This window comes from Cyprinodon variegatus, unplaced genomic scaffold, assembly GCF_000732505.1.
Source record: "Cyprinodon variegatus isolate N-32 unplaced genomic scaffold, C_variegatus-1.0 Scaffold268, whole genome shotgun sequence".
Taxonomy (NCBI): domain Eukaryota; kingdom Metazoa; phylum Chordata; class Actinopteri; order Cyprinodontiformes; family Cyprinodontidae; genus Cyprinodon; species Cyprinodon variegatus.
This window is the reverse complement of record NW_015150721.1, coordinates 798,960-818,099: the sequence shown is the minus strand read 5'-3', so window position 1 is coordinate 818,099 and position 19,140 is coordinate 798,960. Positions and strand designations below refer to the sequence as shown.

General features: G+C 38.8%; 1 protein-coding gene across 1 annotated transcript in view; it reads right to left on the bottom strand.

Moving 5' to 3' along the window:
• Positions 1–15,528, bottom strand: part of lrch2 (leucine-rich repeats and calponin homology (CH) domain containing 2) — a 70,730-nt gene extending 55,202 nt beyond the window's left edge. The window contains exon 1 of the mRNA XM_015382881.1: positions 15,182–15,528. Coding sequence (XP_015238367.1) covers positions 15,182–15,431 — 250 coding nt within the window. The 5' untranslated portion in view covers positions 15,432–15,528. The remainder of the gene's footprint in view (positions 1–15,181) is intronic.
• Between the last annotated feature and the right edge of the window lie 3,612 nt (positions 15,529–19,140).

Sequence of the window (19,140 nt, the reverse complement as noted above, 5' to 3'; positions counted from 1 at the left end):
CTAGAAGGTGTTAGCTTTCAAATAACGTATCACACATTAAATTTGGGCTTACAGTTCCTATGTTATTTGCTTTTCCATTTGGGTATGCAAAATAGGCGAATTTCCCAGAAATGAGGTGGATATTAAGAGGTTAACCCGCCTCCAGCAATAGTGAAAACCCCAAAGCAAACATCAAGACACCGTTTGTTAATTATAGTAAAGCATTTAACTCAATCAACCCCAGAGGAATTATAAATAAACTAACAGAAACTTAAAATCTCCCTCTGTCTGTGGACGTTCTAACAGACCCCAGCACAACAGTATGGGTCCCTCCACATCCTCCACCATCGTTCTTCTTGCTGTTGTTCAACAGGGCTGGGTTATGAGCCCACTGTTGTAGACCTAAGGCTAGACAATGATCCCAAACACACACATCAAAACTTATTTTAAAAATTATTAAATGGGCTAAAATGAAGCTTCAGGGAATGCCCCAAATTCTATTATTTAAATGATTGTATCCATTAGGCAACACGGTATGTCAGTAAAAAAAAAACAAAAAAAAAAACATAAGCTATTTACAGCAAGCTCTTCAATTTCTGTACAGAAAAATTCTTAAACATTCATCTGATCTGTTTGCCCAACCTGACTCTTGCATGTTCTCTGGGGCTGCAGCATCTGGGACACTCTGGGCGGCGCCCGCCGCATCTTGTCAGCTCGGACTGGGAAAGATTTTCGCACTTTACACAAACTTTACACATTGTGGATTAACCGATCTATCTTCAAGTATCACACGACAACCATCACTAAGACTTCTATAATGCGGTTTTACTGGCTTTAGTTACTAACACGGACGCAACAGTGACTGCAACAATGCACGTAAGACGGGAAACATTAGCCTTTAGATGCAAAACCCTATCATGTACCGCAACATATTTTTGCAAAATATTTGAACATAAATTCACCAAATATAAGAAGAACAAAGAAAGCATTTTAGTTTCATTATAATTTAGTTTGTTGCAATGATTTTACAGTTTGAAAAAATAGAAAATTACACCATATGCTAACCGTCACAAGGATGTGCATGACAAGGAAGGCCTATTTACACTGCATGCATCATTTAGGTCTTTAACCAGTGTTGGGCACGTTACTTTGAAAAAGTAATTAGTTATAGTTACTAGTTACTTCTCCCAAAACGTAACCGAGTTACTGAGTTACTCCACAGTAAAAGTAATTATTGCCTTAATTTTGCGTTTCTCGTCCCCGTAACCCTCACCACCCAGCCCCCACCTTCTTGCCGTGTGTTTCAAAAGCCAGCTGAACAGAGAGGACGACATAGAGAAGTACCTGCAGAGAGTTTTGCATTTATTGCAACTCAACGTAAATTACATCAGGGGGGAAAGCTATCTGATGGGCCTATAAACCCCGTCAGATAGCGTTCCCCCTGCTTAATATGGGGGGAACGGTATCTGATGTGGTGTAAATATCATCAGGCTCCATTACCTCTACTCATGGGTGTGGGCTAACATTTGATCCTTCACGCTCAGTTCCCCTGTGGCGCGAGCACAGGGCGGCTGTTACGTGCCTTTAGCGAGCATGCTCGTTCCCTGTCGCTTGCGCAGTGAATCGTGCCGCCTGCGATTGTGCAGAGATGCAGGGGAAACCGTATCTGATGGGGAAAGGCAGCTCGACGTAACACCGGTATTTCCATGTGGAAAACGCTGTTTTGCTGCTGGAGTCCTCCTCACTCTCCATCTCCCTGTGTGTGCTGTACGTTAACACCCGCCAGCGGAAACACCCACCTACCCAACTGACAGACGTAATCTCACTATGCTATACATCAGCCAATCTCAATTCAACGCCGTTACTCCCATCACTGTCTTTAACATTGTATTACTTCTTGAGATCCTTGAGTTATTAACTGTCACAGGTAGATGCCTCGGCCAAAGAGTAAGTGTTGGGGCGGTATGATTTAAAGAGGGCCGGCCCCCACATGCTGAAATTAGGCTCTCCCACCTCCAACCAAATGGCTGGTGTCACAGATTACCAGTCCGAGCCTGTTGGCAGCCCACCGGCTGGCTCCTACCTCGTTTAATGCACATGTACTGAACTTGTAAACCAGGTTAGTGACTTATATTCATACTCTTCCTATGTTAGATTTACGTGGTCACTAACCTGTCTGTCTGTCAAACCCAACCTATCTGTGAAAACACAAGCTCTGAAGACAGTGAAATTTGAAGTAGAGGCATAGGATGAAGAGGCTTGTCCTGCAACTGAAGGGTCATAGGTTTAAATACCAGTCTAGTCATTGTGTCCATGGGCAAGGCACCTGACTGGCATTAGGGAAGTATTGATAGTGTTCAGAGGAGCTGATGATGCCTGTTTTTGGCAGCCTTCCCTGTGTCAGCGTGCCCCAGGATAGCAGTGACTACAATGTGTAAAACAGTATGGGAATAATTACCACTGTTTTGCTGACCATATTGAGCTGTGTGGTATTAACCTTTGACATTAGAGTGTAAGATAAATTCAACACTAAGTGTTGAATTTAGGCCATTAAGAGTGTTGTTTCTTTCTCATAGTGTTAACTTTTTAACACTTTCAAAAGTGTCATCTCAAGTCTATCTAGTGTGGATCAATATATACACTCTAAAAGTGTTGTTTTTTACCCCCTAGGAGTTGAATTAATAGTTTCAAATGTTCAGTGAGATCTCATTAAATGTAACATGATAATTAGTTGAGTTCTCCTGTAATTCTTTTAATTGTGGTCATATTGCAAATAGATTTAACTCTTCAGACTGACCTATTATAGAGTAAACCAAGTATAATCAGCTGGTTAAGAGTTTGTTCATCTGCTTGAATGACTAACTTTTAGTCTGCTCTCTAACAAACATTCTAACTGATTTGTTTTAATTCTTTCTGTCTAATCTTTTTACACATTTTATTGCACGCAGTCCATCCAATACTTTTATTTTAGGTTAAGTTGAAGACCTGAGTGATAGGTGGATGATTAAACTAGTAAACATGTAATTATAAAATAATAAATTAATTAGGCACCATATTAAATCTTAACATTTTCTTACTGTGTGGCTTATTATTGAAGGTTGCGTAACCACGCCCTTAAGATATTTCTGTAACGACAAACGTTTGCACATAAAATCAAATAAAATCTGGAATTATTCATGTATGTCTGTGTGTGGCTGTGTGTTTGGGGGGGAGGGACATTGAGTCATGAGTGGTGTGTGCACACGGGTGCGTGAACAATCTTGTTTTCTGAATTATCTACGGCTGGCAAGATAATTAGAGACCTTTGTAAGGAGCTGCAACGCCTCACGCTGAGGAGCCCCCGTCCTTTCTACCGGAGGAGTATGAGACCTCTGAGCCTCTAACAGCTTAAGAGCAATTACATTCAGCTAGTGCTCTTTATTAAGCAATCAGTCAGTGTTGACTAAAAGCAACCACTGCTGTTGTGGTGAGTGATTAGAATGAATAGCTCTGATTCCCTCCACTTTTGAACATGATTTGACAAAAAAAAAAGAAAAAAAAAAAGAAAAAACTCACCACCTCTCTCTGATTTGACAAGAAGAATAAACAGCCAAATGTAATAACAACAAACCCGTGGGGCAAAAGCTCTAGAGAGAGAAGCAGATGATGACAGAGTCAGAAGCACAAAGGGAGAACAAGGCAGGATGTTAACAGAAACAGAAATGACCACGGGGGAAACACCACATGTGAGGTCATGGGGTACATTCGCTCTCCATTAAGAGGGACCGTGGCTTCTCCCTAAGGCCTGGATGGTGTAACCCAGCTGTATACAGACAATTTCCCCCGCCGCCTTCAGCACTCCACTCCTGCCCTGCAACTGGGAATTCCTGCTTAGCACTAGAATCATGAGGACTGATGATGGTGAGATATGGGAGGAGGGATTTGGGGATTTTTGTGCGCCTGTCTTTCCCCTGCTTTTCCAGACCGTGTACCATCTGCAGGCCTCAGTGGCTCTTTAATCCACCTGCTGGTTTGCTCAGAGCTCCCACAGGACGAGGGCCTAGATGGCAGAGGATAACTCCATCACGGATCCACTCTGCTTCACCCTTTATGTTGCATCTGCAGTTTATTTATTTAAATTGGAAGTGCAGATGAAGCTCCTTCTTCCGGTGACACAGCAACATCTCCATTAAAGACTATCAGGAGAACCTTTTTTTAAGTAGCTAAAAGCGATTCGTAGATATAACAATGTAAAATAAATAAAAATGCATCACATACAGTGCCAGATATGGTATTGATCCTGGTGTCTGATGGGTTTATTTGATTAAAGAATGAGACATGATGCAAATGTAATAATCTGAGGTTAATCGTCAGCGTCCCACAGCAGCAGTGAGAAGACCGTCTCCCTGGCAATCAGTAGCTCTTCTTCTATAGCACTTTATCCAGGGTGCCATCGTGTCGGGGAAGTGTTCAAAAAAACCTTTGAATCTCAAGCATATAATGTATGGCTTAATAGCGTGGGCTTTTGTTAATGTATAGCAAACAATGTTAGCCTTGCAAATACTGTAACCCCTCGCTACCACTGAACATGGAAGCAGCGCAGAAGAGCTGCAGTGTTGCTAAACTGTGTTTTCTGACTGGTACCCGATTCCACTGGGAGTATTTCAAAGTATTATTAACTCAGACCAAGCTCTATAGTTTAATACTTTTAGGCTTTAATTATCACAAAAAGCCAGTAAAATGGTAATTTGGTCAGAACTGGTGTCCTGCATGTCTGCAGCAAGCGGCAAAAACAAGGCCAAGGTTTTTAGAAATTCAGCTAGCACAGGTGCATCTGGGACACTTGAGAAATTCCATGTGGTGTATTGAGTTAACTGCTCTGACTGAGTAGGGTTGTGATGAGCTACGCATATGCAGCTGCAGCGCTTTGGCACCACTTCCACATCCAGTGTAACGGTGTAAAACCCTTACCCCACATCGCTCCCAGCGCCGCACAATGGCAGCCAACTGCTCCCGAAGGGGATAGGTTAAATGCAGAGAGTGAAATTCGTTGCTCTGCACTTGTGACAGCATAATGACAATAAAAGCTGGGGAAAAAAAAAAAGAAATTGGGCTAGTGGAATCCATGTTATCCATTCTTGATCCCGAGGCTTTAATTTAATAATATTTTTTTTTAAATGGAGGCTGACTGACTGCTCTGTGTGAAGACTAGTCTCAGACACTGGCTCCTGGCCAAAGCAGGAATTAGCTGTATTTACTTTCCTTTTGTATAAGTGGTTGTCTGTTTGGTTTCTCTTATCTTAGTCAGACATTAACTTGGTTCATGTCCAGATAAAATACATACACTACTGGGTAAAATATTTAGCTACCTTCAGGCCATCTGCTACTTACTTTTGAGGCGGATCAGTCTGCGAGCTTTAAACAGTCGATTGTTAAAAATCCCTCACAATCCTATTCAGAAGGAATATTTTGCAGATTGCCACAATTCAAGTTCGAAATCTTAATTATTACTACAACTTTTTGCCAAGATGGTAGGAGAAATCTACACGGATAAATAGCTTCATCACATCTTAACAAAAAATTTAAAAGATCAGAGCCATTTATTTTCAGGTCTGCAAAGAAGAACAACGACTGCACAAAATACTACAAGCATATATAGTTTTGCATTGTGAGTGACTATAATTGTAGTACCCTGACACAGTCATAAGGGGCTGGTACCTGTCTTTTGCTGTCATTGAGTGACAGGTTTAGTCCATCACAGCAAGGACAGAGCAGAGCATAGGCGAAATAAGCAACAAAACACACCATTTAATGATAAAATAAGGCAGTTTTATATCAAAATATTTTCAACCATGTAGAAGTCATTACTTGTAAAAAAAAAAAAAATTATCTGAGACAGAATAACATAGGTAAGGAAGGACAGCAGAAAATTATCTTAAGACAACAAAGATAAACTATTCATTTGAATTGTGTCCGCTTTGTGTACAATTCATATTTCTACATATAAAAGTTCATTTCCTGCTTTGTTTTTTTTTTTGCACTATAAGTTATATTTGCACATTGCTGATCTTTATTGCTATTAAATTGCATACTGCATAGTTTCCTTTAATTACGTTAAGTAACACTAGATAAGACATAAAATAGAAAACTGCAAAGAGCCCAAGTTAATAGTAGGTGTGCGAGTGATATGATCATTGGACTGTTGATCAACAATAGATATTATTGGTAGAAGAGGGTCCCAAAGTAAAGGGCCCCAAAATCACATTTTTCTCAGAGCCCCATGGAGGAGCGTGCATTACAGAAACACACCAGACAAACAGACCTGTGCACGCATGCACACACACACTACATTGCAGGTACAGCAAGACCACACATACACACTAATTTCTATTTCTATCCATATTAGGATTTTACATTGACTTACATTCATTTCAGTTATTGCAGTTATGCTTAACTGACTTTTATCCTATCTTTAAGCATTACCAATATATTCATAACTCTAAGCTTAACTTAAAGTTAATTCACACAAGGCGTGCAGGTGGTGCAGTGGTTAGTGTCCATGACCCATGTACGGAGGCCTTAGTCCTCGACGTGGGCGACCTGGGTTCAAATTTGGCCTGTGGTTCTTTCCCACATGTCTCTCCCTCTCTCTGATACCCCCTTGCCTGTCAGCCTACTGTTGAAATAAAACGAGCCACTGAGTGCTGTAAAAACTCAGAAAAAAAAGAAAGTTAATTCACACCAAACCTCTAACCAGAGCCTGTTTATCAGCTATCAATGGAAATCAGCTATGCTGAAGCAGTGAAACCTCTAAAACATGCAGGACAGGGGCCTGAGGCCTGACTTGGGCAGCCCTGCTCTATGGAATAAAATGGTAAAGTCCTAAATAGGTAATATAAAGAAATACACACACACAAAATGGTAAAGTCCTAAATAGGTAATATAAAGAAATACACACACACATCTGGGCCAACTTAGGCAACATAAACAAACACAGGAAAAAATCCAGTAAACTTGTTTCTTATATTGATATTCAAATTATATCATATCAGCCAAAATCAATATCTCATGATATAAGGTGTGGGCTTATCGTCCTGCCCTAGTCTGAGCTTGTCTTTCTTTAGTGCCCACTAACAAGACTTCATATATGGCCTGTGGGAGAAAGCTAGAGTAGCTGCTGAGAATGCATGCATGTATGATGAAAATATAAAAATTTCACACAAAAAAAAAAACTCAGGCTATGATTCAAAACAAGAACTTTTATGCTGCAAGGCTACGGTGATAAAAGCAGGCCAGCATAAGCTCTGAAGATTAATATAGCACAAAAAAAAAAAACTTGAAATGCAAGAATTCTTTATTCCAAGGACATAATTTTTAGCTCATTAAGATGCTTCACCTTTTAAAAGGAGTCTTACTTCAGTGGATATCAAAACAAAAAAGATTACATTCTCTAAGATTCTAAAGGTCAAAATGAGTATTCAAGGCACCCATTAGACAGATGATGATTTTATCATTGCAATATTTATCAATGATAAAATATGGATCTGGACGTTTCTGCTCTGTATGAAAAAAAAAACATTTCTGCAGGTAACACTGATTTAGCTATGAATCAGTTTTATTTGGTGATTTGGCAGCTCTTCACAGCCCTCCATCAGCTCCATCTTTTCTGCAGCACTCAGACCAGAGCAGAGCAGTTGAGAAACCACACAGTTTATGGAAGCATTACAGTCATTTGAAAAGAATACTTGAGCTGCTGTGATCAAAATGTACTCTCTTGATAAAGAATGAACAAATTCTCCAGAGACCTTTGCAATTTATCATCTTGATGGATTGTTACCCACCCTCACAAAATCATTACTTACACCACCGTTCAAAAGTTTGGGGTCACATTGAAATGTCGTTATGTCCTTATTTTTGAATGAAAAGTACTCTTAATGAAGAAAACTTTAAACTAGTTTTAAATTTAAAGATATACACTCTATACATTGCTAATGTCGAGTTTCAGATGAAAGTTTTCTTTTTCTGGACATTTTGAGCGTTTAATTGACCCCACAAAAGTGATGCTCCAGAAACTCAATCTGCTCAAAGGAAGGTCAGTTTTGTAGCTTCTGTAATGAGCTAAACAGTTTTCAGATGTGTGACCATGATTGCACAAGGGTTTTCTAATCATAAATCATCCTTCTGAGCTAATGAGCAAACACATTGTACCATTAGAACACTGGAGTGATAGTTGCTGGAAATGGGCCTCTATACACTGTATGGAGATATTGCACCAAAAACCAGACATTTGCAGCTAGAATAGTCATTTACCACATAAACAATGTATAGAATGTATTTCTTTAAAGTTAAGACTGGTTTAAAGTTATCTTCATTGAAAAGTACAGTGCTTTTCCTTCAAAAGTAAGGACATTTCAATGTGAAACCAAACTTTTGAACGGTAGTGTACATGCCCAAGATGAGTTTAGATCCTATAACAGCTTGAAAGAGGGTTAAAATTATAATTCTTAGAATTAATTCATGTCTGGAAATCTAAGTCCCCAGTGGTATCTTGCTGTATTCTTTAAAGCCAGCTCTCCTGGAGCCCTTCGGAATGGCTCCACCGTCTTTCTTCTTGTTATTCTCACAGATAAGTGGCCCTTGCAGTATTTACATGGGTTGATTATTAAATGGAAGGAATTCCACTTTGGTTCTTGACCTTGTGCAGAGGGCGCCTTTCAAAAGTCTAGGGAATGTGATGAGGACACATTCTGGGATTTACTTGCTTCACTTAACAGACATACATTTTGCCACCTATTTTTACCCTGTTGTGGCTGTGACCTCTTATTTGGTGACAAATTAATTTTAAGATAAGCTTCATTTTTAAGGAAATATGGCTCCAGAGTTCTTAAATATGAAGATCTCACATTCTATTTACAAATCTCTATCGCTATCCTGGCCCATTTTTTAACTAAATACTTTTCTAAACATACTTTTTAACAGTTTCTCTAGACTTTGCAGTAAGTTAGCTATTAATTGTGCATTAATCCATTAATCTACAACTGTGCACCTCCTCCTGCATGAGGAAGGCAAACATACAGAGCCTTTTTAAAGTAGTCATACCCTTTCCCCTTTTTTACATTATGTTTAAAAATGTGTCTAATGATCATGAACTTTAACGTTCTATTGAGGTTATGTGTTATATATAGACCAACTCAAAATGATGTATTGGATAAATAAAATAATGCTTTAGAAGTGTGCATTTCGATTAAGGCAACTTTAACTAGAGATTAGACATTAGCTATGAAATCTAAACTTATGGTTAGAAATAATGGATGTGGTCAAATAAAGGAGACTGTATGGCTGCAGCCTGGAGATTAGAGATAGACTGATATTTTTAGCCAATACTTGTGTTTTTTTTTCCTGGTATCAGCAATATGTGCATGCATTTGCCGATTCATTAGTGCATTCAGCAGCCATGTATTGAGATAAATTAAAGAGCATGCATTGTTTGCATTCTTAATTTGCCATCCATGGTTAATAAGTTTTCTTTGATTTGTCAATAAATGTTTCCTTTCTGTTTAAACTGAGACTGTTCCAACATTTGTTATCATTTTGTCCTTTTTTATTATGTAGATTAGGAAGAAAGATCAATATCAGCCTAAAGAATTGACCCAGAGAAATCTGCAGCACATATCTGGAAAACTATTAGACTGATGTCAAATAACCTGCATCAGCCTTCAAAAACCCGTATTAGTCGCTCACCTCATGACACTCATCTGCTGATCTTAAGCCACGCCCCTGTGCTCTTCAATTCAAAATAAAACATCATATTTCTTATATTTCATCACTTGTCTTTTTCTCAAGTGATCAAACGTCCACTGTAACGTCAAATTCTGTGACCCGTCCTATATTTTGATTCAAGAAGGTGCTGTTGCACTTTCTCCTCACCAGTCTGCTATGTCATAATCATAATTTAGCAAGTCTAATGGGCTAAACCTACCACCATAATTATTTTGTAACTAGATAGAGGATAGAACGCTAGAGAAACAATTATAAACTGACACCTCTTACCTTTCTAAAAAGCTAAAAGGATTGGGGTGTGGCTTAAAGGTCCATTGTCACAATGTATGCCTACATGTATACCAAACAGGCCAAAATCCAGTTGTTTATGATATAATAGGTCTATAAATGCCAAGCATCTTTCCTGATAGTGTTTTGATAGTCCTTTTTGAGCCTTGATTAAAATTGAGCACTGGGCAATGAGCAGATAAACAGACCTGGCATCATCTACCAGCAGTACTGCTGAACTACCAGAAAGCCAGATATTGGCACCTACTAAATAAGTCCCGATCGTGCTGACTGTGCTGTATTGTCTCAGAGGATAGAGCTTAAAAGCATTGCTAACACCAGTAACACTGCTAGAGAGGACACACTGACGTGTCCATTAACTTTGCAGCAACATCAGAAGGCTTCCTGAGCTTTCACTCCAACTTTAGTATACTCCAACGGTCAAACTGTTTTCCCAGTGCAACTTGACTTTTATCTCTCTCTTGGAATCAAATATCTTCTTTAGCCTTTTAACACTGAACTTGGACTTTTCTTTTCTTTGCAACTATATAAGGTGTTCAACACTCGCTCACCTATAATGCCTAAAAGGTAGACTTGCGCAGTGATAAAATCCTAGTCATATGATGTTGTTATAAATGCAAACAAAAAAGGCTATATCTACTGAAAAATTGAGCAAAAACAAAGTTAAAAGAGAAAAATAGTAAATACTGTGCCAACAGGCCGACATAATTTGGCATAAAACTGTTGTATGCAACTACTGGCATATACATTTTAAAAGTGTCAAATGATTTTACCATGATTTTACCATGTACCTGTAAGTTAACCATAAGTTAAGAATTAGATGAGTGCCATGAGATGAGCACTATGACAAAGGAAGTCTCGAGGCTGCAGCCAAACACACACCTTAAATAAAGGATATTTCTGAAATAAAACTAGTAAGAATCCCTTAAAAAGTCTGAACCAGAGGACCCCCTTCCTGCAGAAAAAAACAATCTTAGGGCAAAACTGCAATGGTTTATCAGTACATAATTCGTGTGCTGGAATGGCATAGTCTAGGTCAATTAAACATTTGTGGCAAATACTTGAACACTATTTTACAGATGTGTAAACATTGTGATTATTTAGCCTCTCAAGTCAGGAGACTTGACCAAAGCACTTTACACAACATTCAGTTATTCACCCATTCACGCACACACTCACAGGCTGAATTGATATCTACATTTTAGCCACAGATGCCCTGGGGCTCACTGACAGAGGCAAGGCTGTCATACACAAGCACCAACCACTGGGCCTCTGAGCATCATCAGTAGGCAATGCAAAGATAAAACAACACTGAAAGCCAGAGTGCGGGCTTGAACTGACAACCCTTCAGTTGCAGGGAAAACTCCTGCATCCAGCATCACCCCACAGATTCTCTCCATCCATTCTGACCAGAATAGGGCTGCTTTGCAAAGTTAAACAGGCAAATTTCTAATACTTATCTAACCTCAGAGATAAATGAGTATCTATCTCTTAGGTATGCATGATATCAGGAAACTATGTAATTAAAAATCATAGCTGAATATTAGGATAAAGATAGTGATTCAGATTAACCTACATTTCCTTAACTGTTTTATCTTTTCCTTCATCTCAATCCCCCGACAGTTGCTTGGTGTGCAACTTTTTGTTGTTGTTGTAATCTCACAGAGAGCTCCCTCTATATAACTTATAGCATCTGGGCTTTTCATATCAAGTTTTATCTAGGTCAGTGAAAGTCTATCCAACTAGTTATATTGCCCATATTTATCCCTCTTTATTGCAATACTAAACACATTGATGTAGCAAAGACAACAGGGAATTTCCATAGTGTAGAAAGCTTAATCAAGGCAGCGTTCGCCTCTTCTATTAACCCAAATATTGGACCAGTTTTGTGTGTTGGTGTCCTGCAGTAATGCACAAGGTGAGGGCAGCGTCGCACAGAGCTGTCACTTTTTCTCATGGGAAAACAAACCGAGTGGAGACAAACTGCCGGCAGCAACCCTGCAAACAGACACCCTTGTGTTATGGAGCCTCCCTGCTCTTGTTGATACGCCGTCATATGGAGGTCACTTGTTAGATGCTAAAACAGCCATGGTTTAAAGTGAAACAAAACACATGATGGTAGGAGGGGTTCAGCAGACATGTTGCTCGTTTTTTTAAGGAAACCAGCAGAAGCTGCAGAAACAAAGCAGAAATTTACATAATAAGGTCTCAGATTAAATCTGAAAGAGCTTCTTTAATCAGTCAGTCTGAAAGGCAGGAATGAGATGCTTGTAGTTGTAGTTGCACAACTGAAAGTTTAACTTCCCTCTCGCACAACCCTTTATTCAGACTACCGCTATGCAGACATGAAAAGGAAGTGAAAACACAGCAGTTCGCTCTGTTACTGGATTAGTCTCCATGAAAAGTAAAGGATTTTACTGGCATGAAAGGAAAGTCTGATTTTCATACGTGGAAAACACAACGCTCTGGAGATAACAGATCTGCTGATTGTTACAGTGTGATTTTCCATTAACAAAGCATCCAGCTTGTTAGGTGAAATGAATTTAGCTCTGCAAGCATGTGAAGATGTTCTCAGTCTTAACAGAAACTAAGAAAATTATTATAATCTAAAGGTAAGGAAATTCTTTCAACAAGTCAATCAATTAAAAGGCCACCAATATATATATATATATATATATATATATATATATATATATTTTTTTTTTTTTTTTTAATCATAAAGCGTTTGTTTTATAGCTTCTGACGCTTCCTATGACTTAAAATGAGTCAGTTTAATTAAAAAAATAAAAACGTGCCACTATGAAGTCCCTGGAGGTCTAACGCAGGCAAGGGGCTGTCAGAAGCATGAGCTGCTGATGATAAAGTGCTGCCATATGGCAGGTGGACACATCAGAGGACGAGATTTTGCCTGTAAGATCCAGCATCTCATAATGAGGACAAAGACTGGCAATGCTTTGTTTCACACAGTTAGTATTAAAAAAGATGTATATTTACTACATTCTGTCCATCAAATGTCATTAATTATAGCACGGGTTGATTCTTAATCTCTTGGATGCAAACTATTTCTGAGTCCGAAAACAATGAGTCGCAGAAGATTTAAATATCTACCAATCAGGGCTGATGGGATTTAATAACCAATAATTCAATTAATCCAATGATACAAAGAAAAAGAGTTTAAAAATCAAAACAGAAAACTGATTTTAAAGTACTTTTACTTAGGATGTTGCAGCAACCTGTGAAGCAAGAGGAGCTTTTAGTGAATGAACAGAGCACAGAGTGAATGCCAGGATGCCCCTCCCACACTTGTTGCTGCTGAGCACTGCTAATTCAATTCAATTCAGTTTATTTCTATAGTGCCAATTCACAACACATGTCATCTCAAGGCACTTTATCGTTTACTAGATCATACAGTCAATCTGATGGCTGGATCCAACATGGAGTCTAGAATTTCCCTCGTTTTCAAGAAAACAAATTAAACTGTTTCAAAATGAAAAAGAGGCAATAAATAAAAAGTGAGGCGGCACCAATCTAGTGAGATATAGTTGTTTTAAAACTTGATGTATCTATTCACTGTAAGGAATGATTTTGGTGGATGTTAAACACAATGTCTCTAAAAATTAGCTTTACATAATAATTAGCAATTTAACTAAATTCTAAAGGGTAAATCCTACCATTATTTATAACAGCAGGTAATGAAAAATAAAAATCTAAAGAGTACCCAAACATGTTGGCCATCCTAATGACTGCTCTACTGAGCCATTCAGAAAAAGAGAACCTTTTGGAACAAGAAAACAGCATCCTGAAACATACTGTTTATAAACCGTCACAATCATGTTTACCTATTTTTTCTGTTTGAAAAAGTCAGCAGTTTCCATTCAGACCAACTGTGCAGCCCTGTTGGGTAAGCAGTATGAGAACTGTCAGGAAAGCCATGTGGCCGGTGATGTAGGTTGAATCACTGCTGCTTTCAACATGGATATGATGGGTTTGATCTCAGCCATTAAATCCAATAGATATTACCTAATCTCTCTCTCTTTGCATCATTGAAATTAGAAACAGTTTACTAAGAAAATTTGAGTAAAAATTCTCAACCAAACTCAGAGTAAACAGTTACCTTTGCTTTTTATTCTATTGGTTGTTTTTAAAAAATAACCTTACCCTTCTTCCGCTGCTTTTTCACTTTTGTTTGTTTAAATGTTTAATGCAAAGGTTATAAGCTACAGGAAAAATCAATAGAACAATCAATCGGGAGATAATTATCCATACACATGCCCGTCTCTCCTTATAGAAAGCATTACCAGGAATAGAATCTGCTTTCTTGTTTGAAAGTCGAGGCAATTAGATCAAATTCTACCCATTGTTCTTAATATTTCAATGCAAACCATGAAATCCATGTATTTTTCCCTCAAGGTTATCATACCATGGTAATCTCATTCCAACCGGGTCTGCATGTGTCATGCAAACAAACCCAGTGCAAAGCAAGAATGCCAAGTAAAACTTGGTATGTAAGGTACACAGCCATGAGAGAACGTGACTGACCTACTGACTATAAGGTCACCTTTCAGACAGAAACCATTAAATGAGCCTAAGGAAAACATGAAGACCAACACCCCCCTCTTTCTGTTTGACAGATTGTTAAATATATGGACATAAAACAGCACAGGCATGCATGCAGCCAGGGGGTGAGGCTCCCAGTACCCTTCTTTTGTCTGCCTCCCCAAAAAACGCACTCACTCCAGCGCCACATGCTCCCCACAAAGGATAAGCAGCGTTCAGCCAGTGTCTACTTGGTTCATTCATAATTTGCTGCCTGGTGCAAAATGAGCTGAGTCTTAAATCCAACTGGCTGCTTGTTGTTGGGTGCGCCTGCTGTCTCATTCACGCGCCTCCAGGGTAGAAATAATGAAACCTACTGACGTCAAAAGACAAGGAGAGAAAAATAGGCAGAGGTGCAAAAAAAAAAAAAAAAAAAAAAGGTGTTATATATGACAGAGGCGGTAAAAACAAGCAGGATGTTATGGTTTTATGCAGGTCAGTTACGCCTCATCCTTTTGGAGGCTGAGCCCCGCATCAGAGATTCACGCACAATGCGAGCAGGTTGCGTTTATGGTTTGGATCTGCGGCCCCCCCAGCCTTTCCCCAACCAACGACTAACCTGCTTGTGTCGTATCGGTGAGGTCGTAGTTGGTCCCCGGGTACTCCCTCAGTTTCCTGCCGCTCAGGTTCAGGATCCCCGAGCTGGCTGCGTCCTCCAGAGCGCGGTCCAGGCTGCGCGCACTGTGCTGCTGCTGCTGTTGCTGGTGGTGGGGGTACTGGCCGATACCGGGGCTCCAAAGGGGGCCGCTGGGGTAGTCATGGTTTTGTAAAGCGGTGACAGCTCCTACACTTCCCTGACCAGACGCCATTTTCGTAAAAAAAGGACAAATTACCCGTAGAAATAAGAGCGCACAGCGGCACTTCCTCCGCCCATGCGCATGCAGGGAGCGATCCCCGGACCGACGCTAGGGGATGGGCTTCAGAGGTGATGCTGCTGCTGCTGCTGCTGCTGAGGATGATGAGGAGGAGGGTACGGTGGCCATTTTGGACGTTAACCCCCTTTTTGCCACATCGTTTGGAAGAATTGCCACAAAAAAATAAAATTATCTGGAGATCTGCTGGTTATTTTTACCAAACATGCTTCAATAGATCAAACAGATCCCCGTTTTTTTTTTTGTTTTTTTTTTAGCAAGGATGCAGGAGTCAGTCATCTAATCCCCATCTCACATCTCCCCCACAACTTTGACAGATAGGTGAACATTTTACACCACAATTTAGAAAACTAATTAATGGGTAAATAATAATATCAGGTTGTTCATCCCTATAAACAGAAAAAAACATGCATTTTATTATACAGTTCTGCATTTACTATCTAATTTTGCCTATTTGTCTTGTGAAGTGGAAGGAAAATAACGTTTTCAACAAAGAAAACAAAAAATCCGAAAGTGGATCAGCATTTACTAGCATTTACTCCCACCTGGTTAATCTCTGGCTTGGAAGGTTAGCAGCTGTGCCAAATAATTTTCAATTGCATTCCAGATGCAGAGGCAGGGAGGCGGAGGTGAGTTTCTTCAAGATGTAATTGTTAGGTTTCTGTTTCTGTTATATTTTTCTTTTGATATTCAGTTTTGCTTTGCTCTTTGTTTTGTAGATTTTTATGGTTTAGTTCTTGATTTTGTTGTGTTCCTTGGGTTTTTCTCAGTTACTGTCTCAGTCTTGGTTCTGTTATGTTTTCTTTTGAGTATCCAGTTTTGCTTTACTCGTTTCCTAGTTTAAAGGGTTTAACTCTTATTTTGTTGTGTTTTTCTGGTTTCTATTTGTTGCTCTCTGCTGCCCTCTTATGTTCTCCTTTTTCCCCAGCTCTTTTCCTCTCTTGCTCTGTGCACACCTGCTCTCAGTTTGCTCATTAGCCCTCTCTTGTTTTCTGTCTCCTATAAATAGTCTTGCTGTTCAGTTCTTCTTTGCTGGGTCCTCGTCTATCTTTGTCAAACTTCCTCCAACTTCGTCTCTCTGAGCCTTCCTCCTTGTGATTGTGAGCCCACTGATGTCTCCATGGTTTATGGTTCGTTTTGACTTGTTTTCATGTTTGTGATTTTTGGACTTTGTTTTGACTTTAGATTCTTGATTTCCTGTTTGTTTTGGACTTTGTTTTCATAATTGGATTTTTGGATAACCTGCCTCTGTTTCCAGTAAAACCTTTCATTAAATCAAAACAAGAAATCCACTTCTGCCTTCCTGCCTCTGCTTTTGGGTCAACTACCATAAGCAAGTCCTGACATTAATTGAATGTTCACAAACAACTGAGGCAGGAATCCAAAAGTCCAACTTAAAATGTAACACAAACCAGAACCATGGAGACATCAGGGGAAAAGATATATATATATATATATATATATATATATATATATATATATATATATATATATATAAGCCTGTTACAAAGATATAGATTTTTTGCTCTGTTCCTTTGTCTTTGTGATGCTGTTGGTTCCTCAATGTTCCCTGAAACAAATCTGAGGCCTTCAAAGAAGAGATATAAGCTTGCTTTATGAATTAAACCTCTAAGCAAATGGTCACATTAGATTTTATTTGAAGAATCAGATTAGGAGTGAGTACACTAAAAAAAGAGACTTTTTGGTGCAGTAAACTCTATTCGAGTATTCATCTTTCTTTATACTCTGTATTTTTAAGCTTCAGTAAAAACTAGGGTTTGTTAAAGATAGGTGGAAAGATAGGGCATCAGGGTGCTTACACAGAGCCTATCTTTAACAAGTTTCTAAAGTAAAATTAAACATTTTATTAATGTTATACAAACATATTGGAGGAAGAGTAAGTTTTACTTAGATTTCCTTATACTATTTAAATGTTTAATAGCAGTTTGAACATAAACCTAAAAATACTACATAAACTTTACTCTAAAAATGTAGCGTTTTGAAATGCCTGCACGGCGAATGTGCACTGCAGCTGACTGATTCTGCTCCGAGTCCAGATGTTACAGGATCACACACAGAGCAAGAGGTAGTCCTGACGACAGTCATTTTGGCAGGGTGCAACAGTACTGCAAAACCCTGCTTGCTGCTCATGGGACTGATATATGCGCTTAACCTGATATACAATCCCACTTTGCACTACAATTTTGAAGTCTTCCAAAAAATTTTCCTGGAGTTGGATGGATTTAAACTCTCCCCAAAAGTAAACACTCTGAAGTTGAAGTTGCTTTCCTAAATGCATTCATGACTTTGTCATCGTAGTGTAGGAAAATGTGGTATAAAGATGCCAAGAATTATCAGTGGGTTCCAGTTAATCTTAGTGGAAGGTTGCTTGTCATTAATGTTTTTTATTTTTGCCAAATAAAAGTAAATTTATTGAGTGAAAAATATAGTAGTTAAAGTAAAGTTATGGTAGTTAATAAGTGTTTCAATATTTATTCAGTTTAACTAGTCTAAGATTTATTGCTGGCTTCTGTTTATGTGCTTTATAAAACATGACTTTGCTTTTTTGTACTGCTGAGGAAATAGTAATAGAGACCCTATCTTTATTGCATTAACTTGTTTACTGGTAATAGGATTTGTTTATGTATTTTACTGATTCCATATCAAAGAGCAGAGGACCATCATCAGCTGTGAAATTCTCTACATTTAATGAAATGAAGTCCTCATCTTGAATATGTCCCTAAAATCTGATGATATATCAGAATATATTCATGTTTTGTTCTTGTTTCCATTTTCTTCTTCCAACTCAATCACAGATTGCTAAGTAATTTCAAACATCTAATAAAACTGTCTGCTGAACTTGTTTGGGGGGAAATCTTTCTATTAGTCTGTCTGCAAAATATGCAACAAAATATGCAATAAAATATGCAATAAAATATAGTGAAACCCTGCTTAAACAAAGACAATATTTTTATTTCTTCCTTTGCACTTTGACTACAGTTTGATGATCTACAGAATTCCTGGAGTTGTTTTGTTAATCCTGAGCTATCTGAGTCCTGAGCTATCTCTATAGTTATGCTGCTATATGCTTAGACCTGAAGGACATAGGGACCCCTTTTTCTTCACTCTGCTTCATTCTATCTCTTTTCTCCCACCCTGAAGAATCTGTTAGTTAAATCTGAATTTTCTCTCGTCATCCTCTGACATGGGAGCTGGCTCAGAGCTTGTCTGCCTGGCTGTGTGTTTCCTGGATATTTTACAGTTGTTTTTTGTATCTCTGCTTCTGTCTCCTTGAACCCAAGTCGGCCTCGGCAGATGGCCGTTCACACTGAGCCTGGTTCTGCTGGAGGTTTTTTCCTGTTAAAAGGGAGTTTTTCTTCTCCACTGTCGCTACAAGCATGCTTAGTGTGAGGGATTGCCTTCGAGTCAATGAGTCGATGCAATCAACTGTTTTTCCTTAGATAGAAAACTTTGAATCAATTTGACTGTATGATCTGGTGCCTTGAGATGACGTGTTGTGAACTGGCGCTATAGAAATAAACTGAATTGAATTGAATTTATGTTCATAATGCTTGAGTGCAGATCATATTAAAATGTTGGTGTTATTGCTAATTTAACATTTAATGATTTTTTTTTTTTTCAAAAC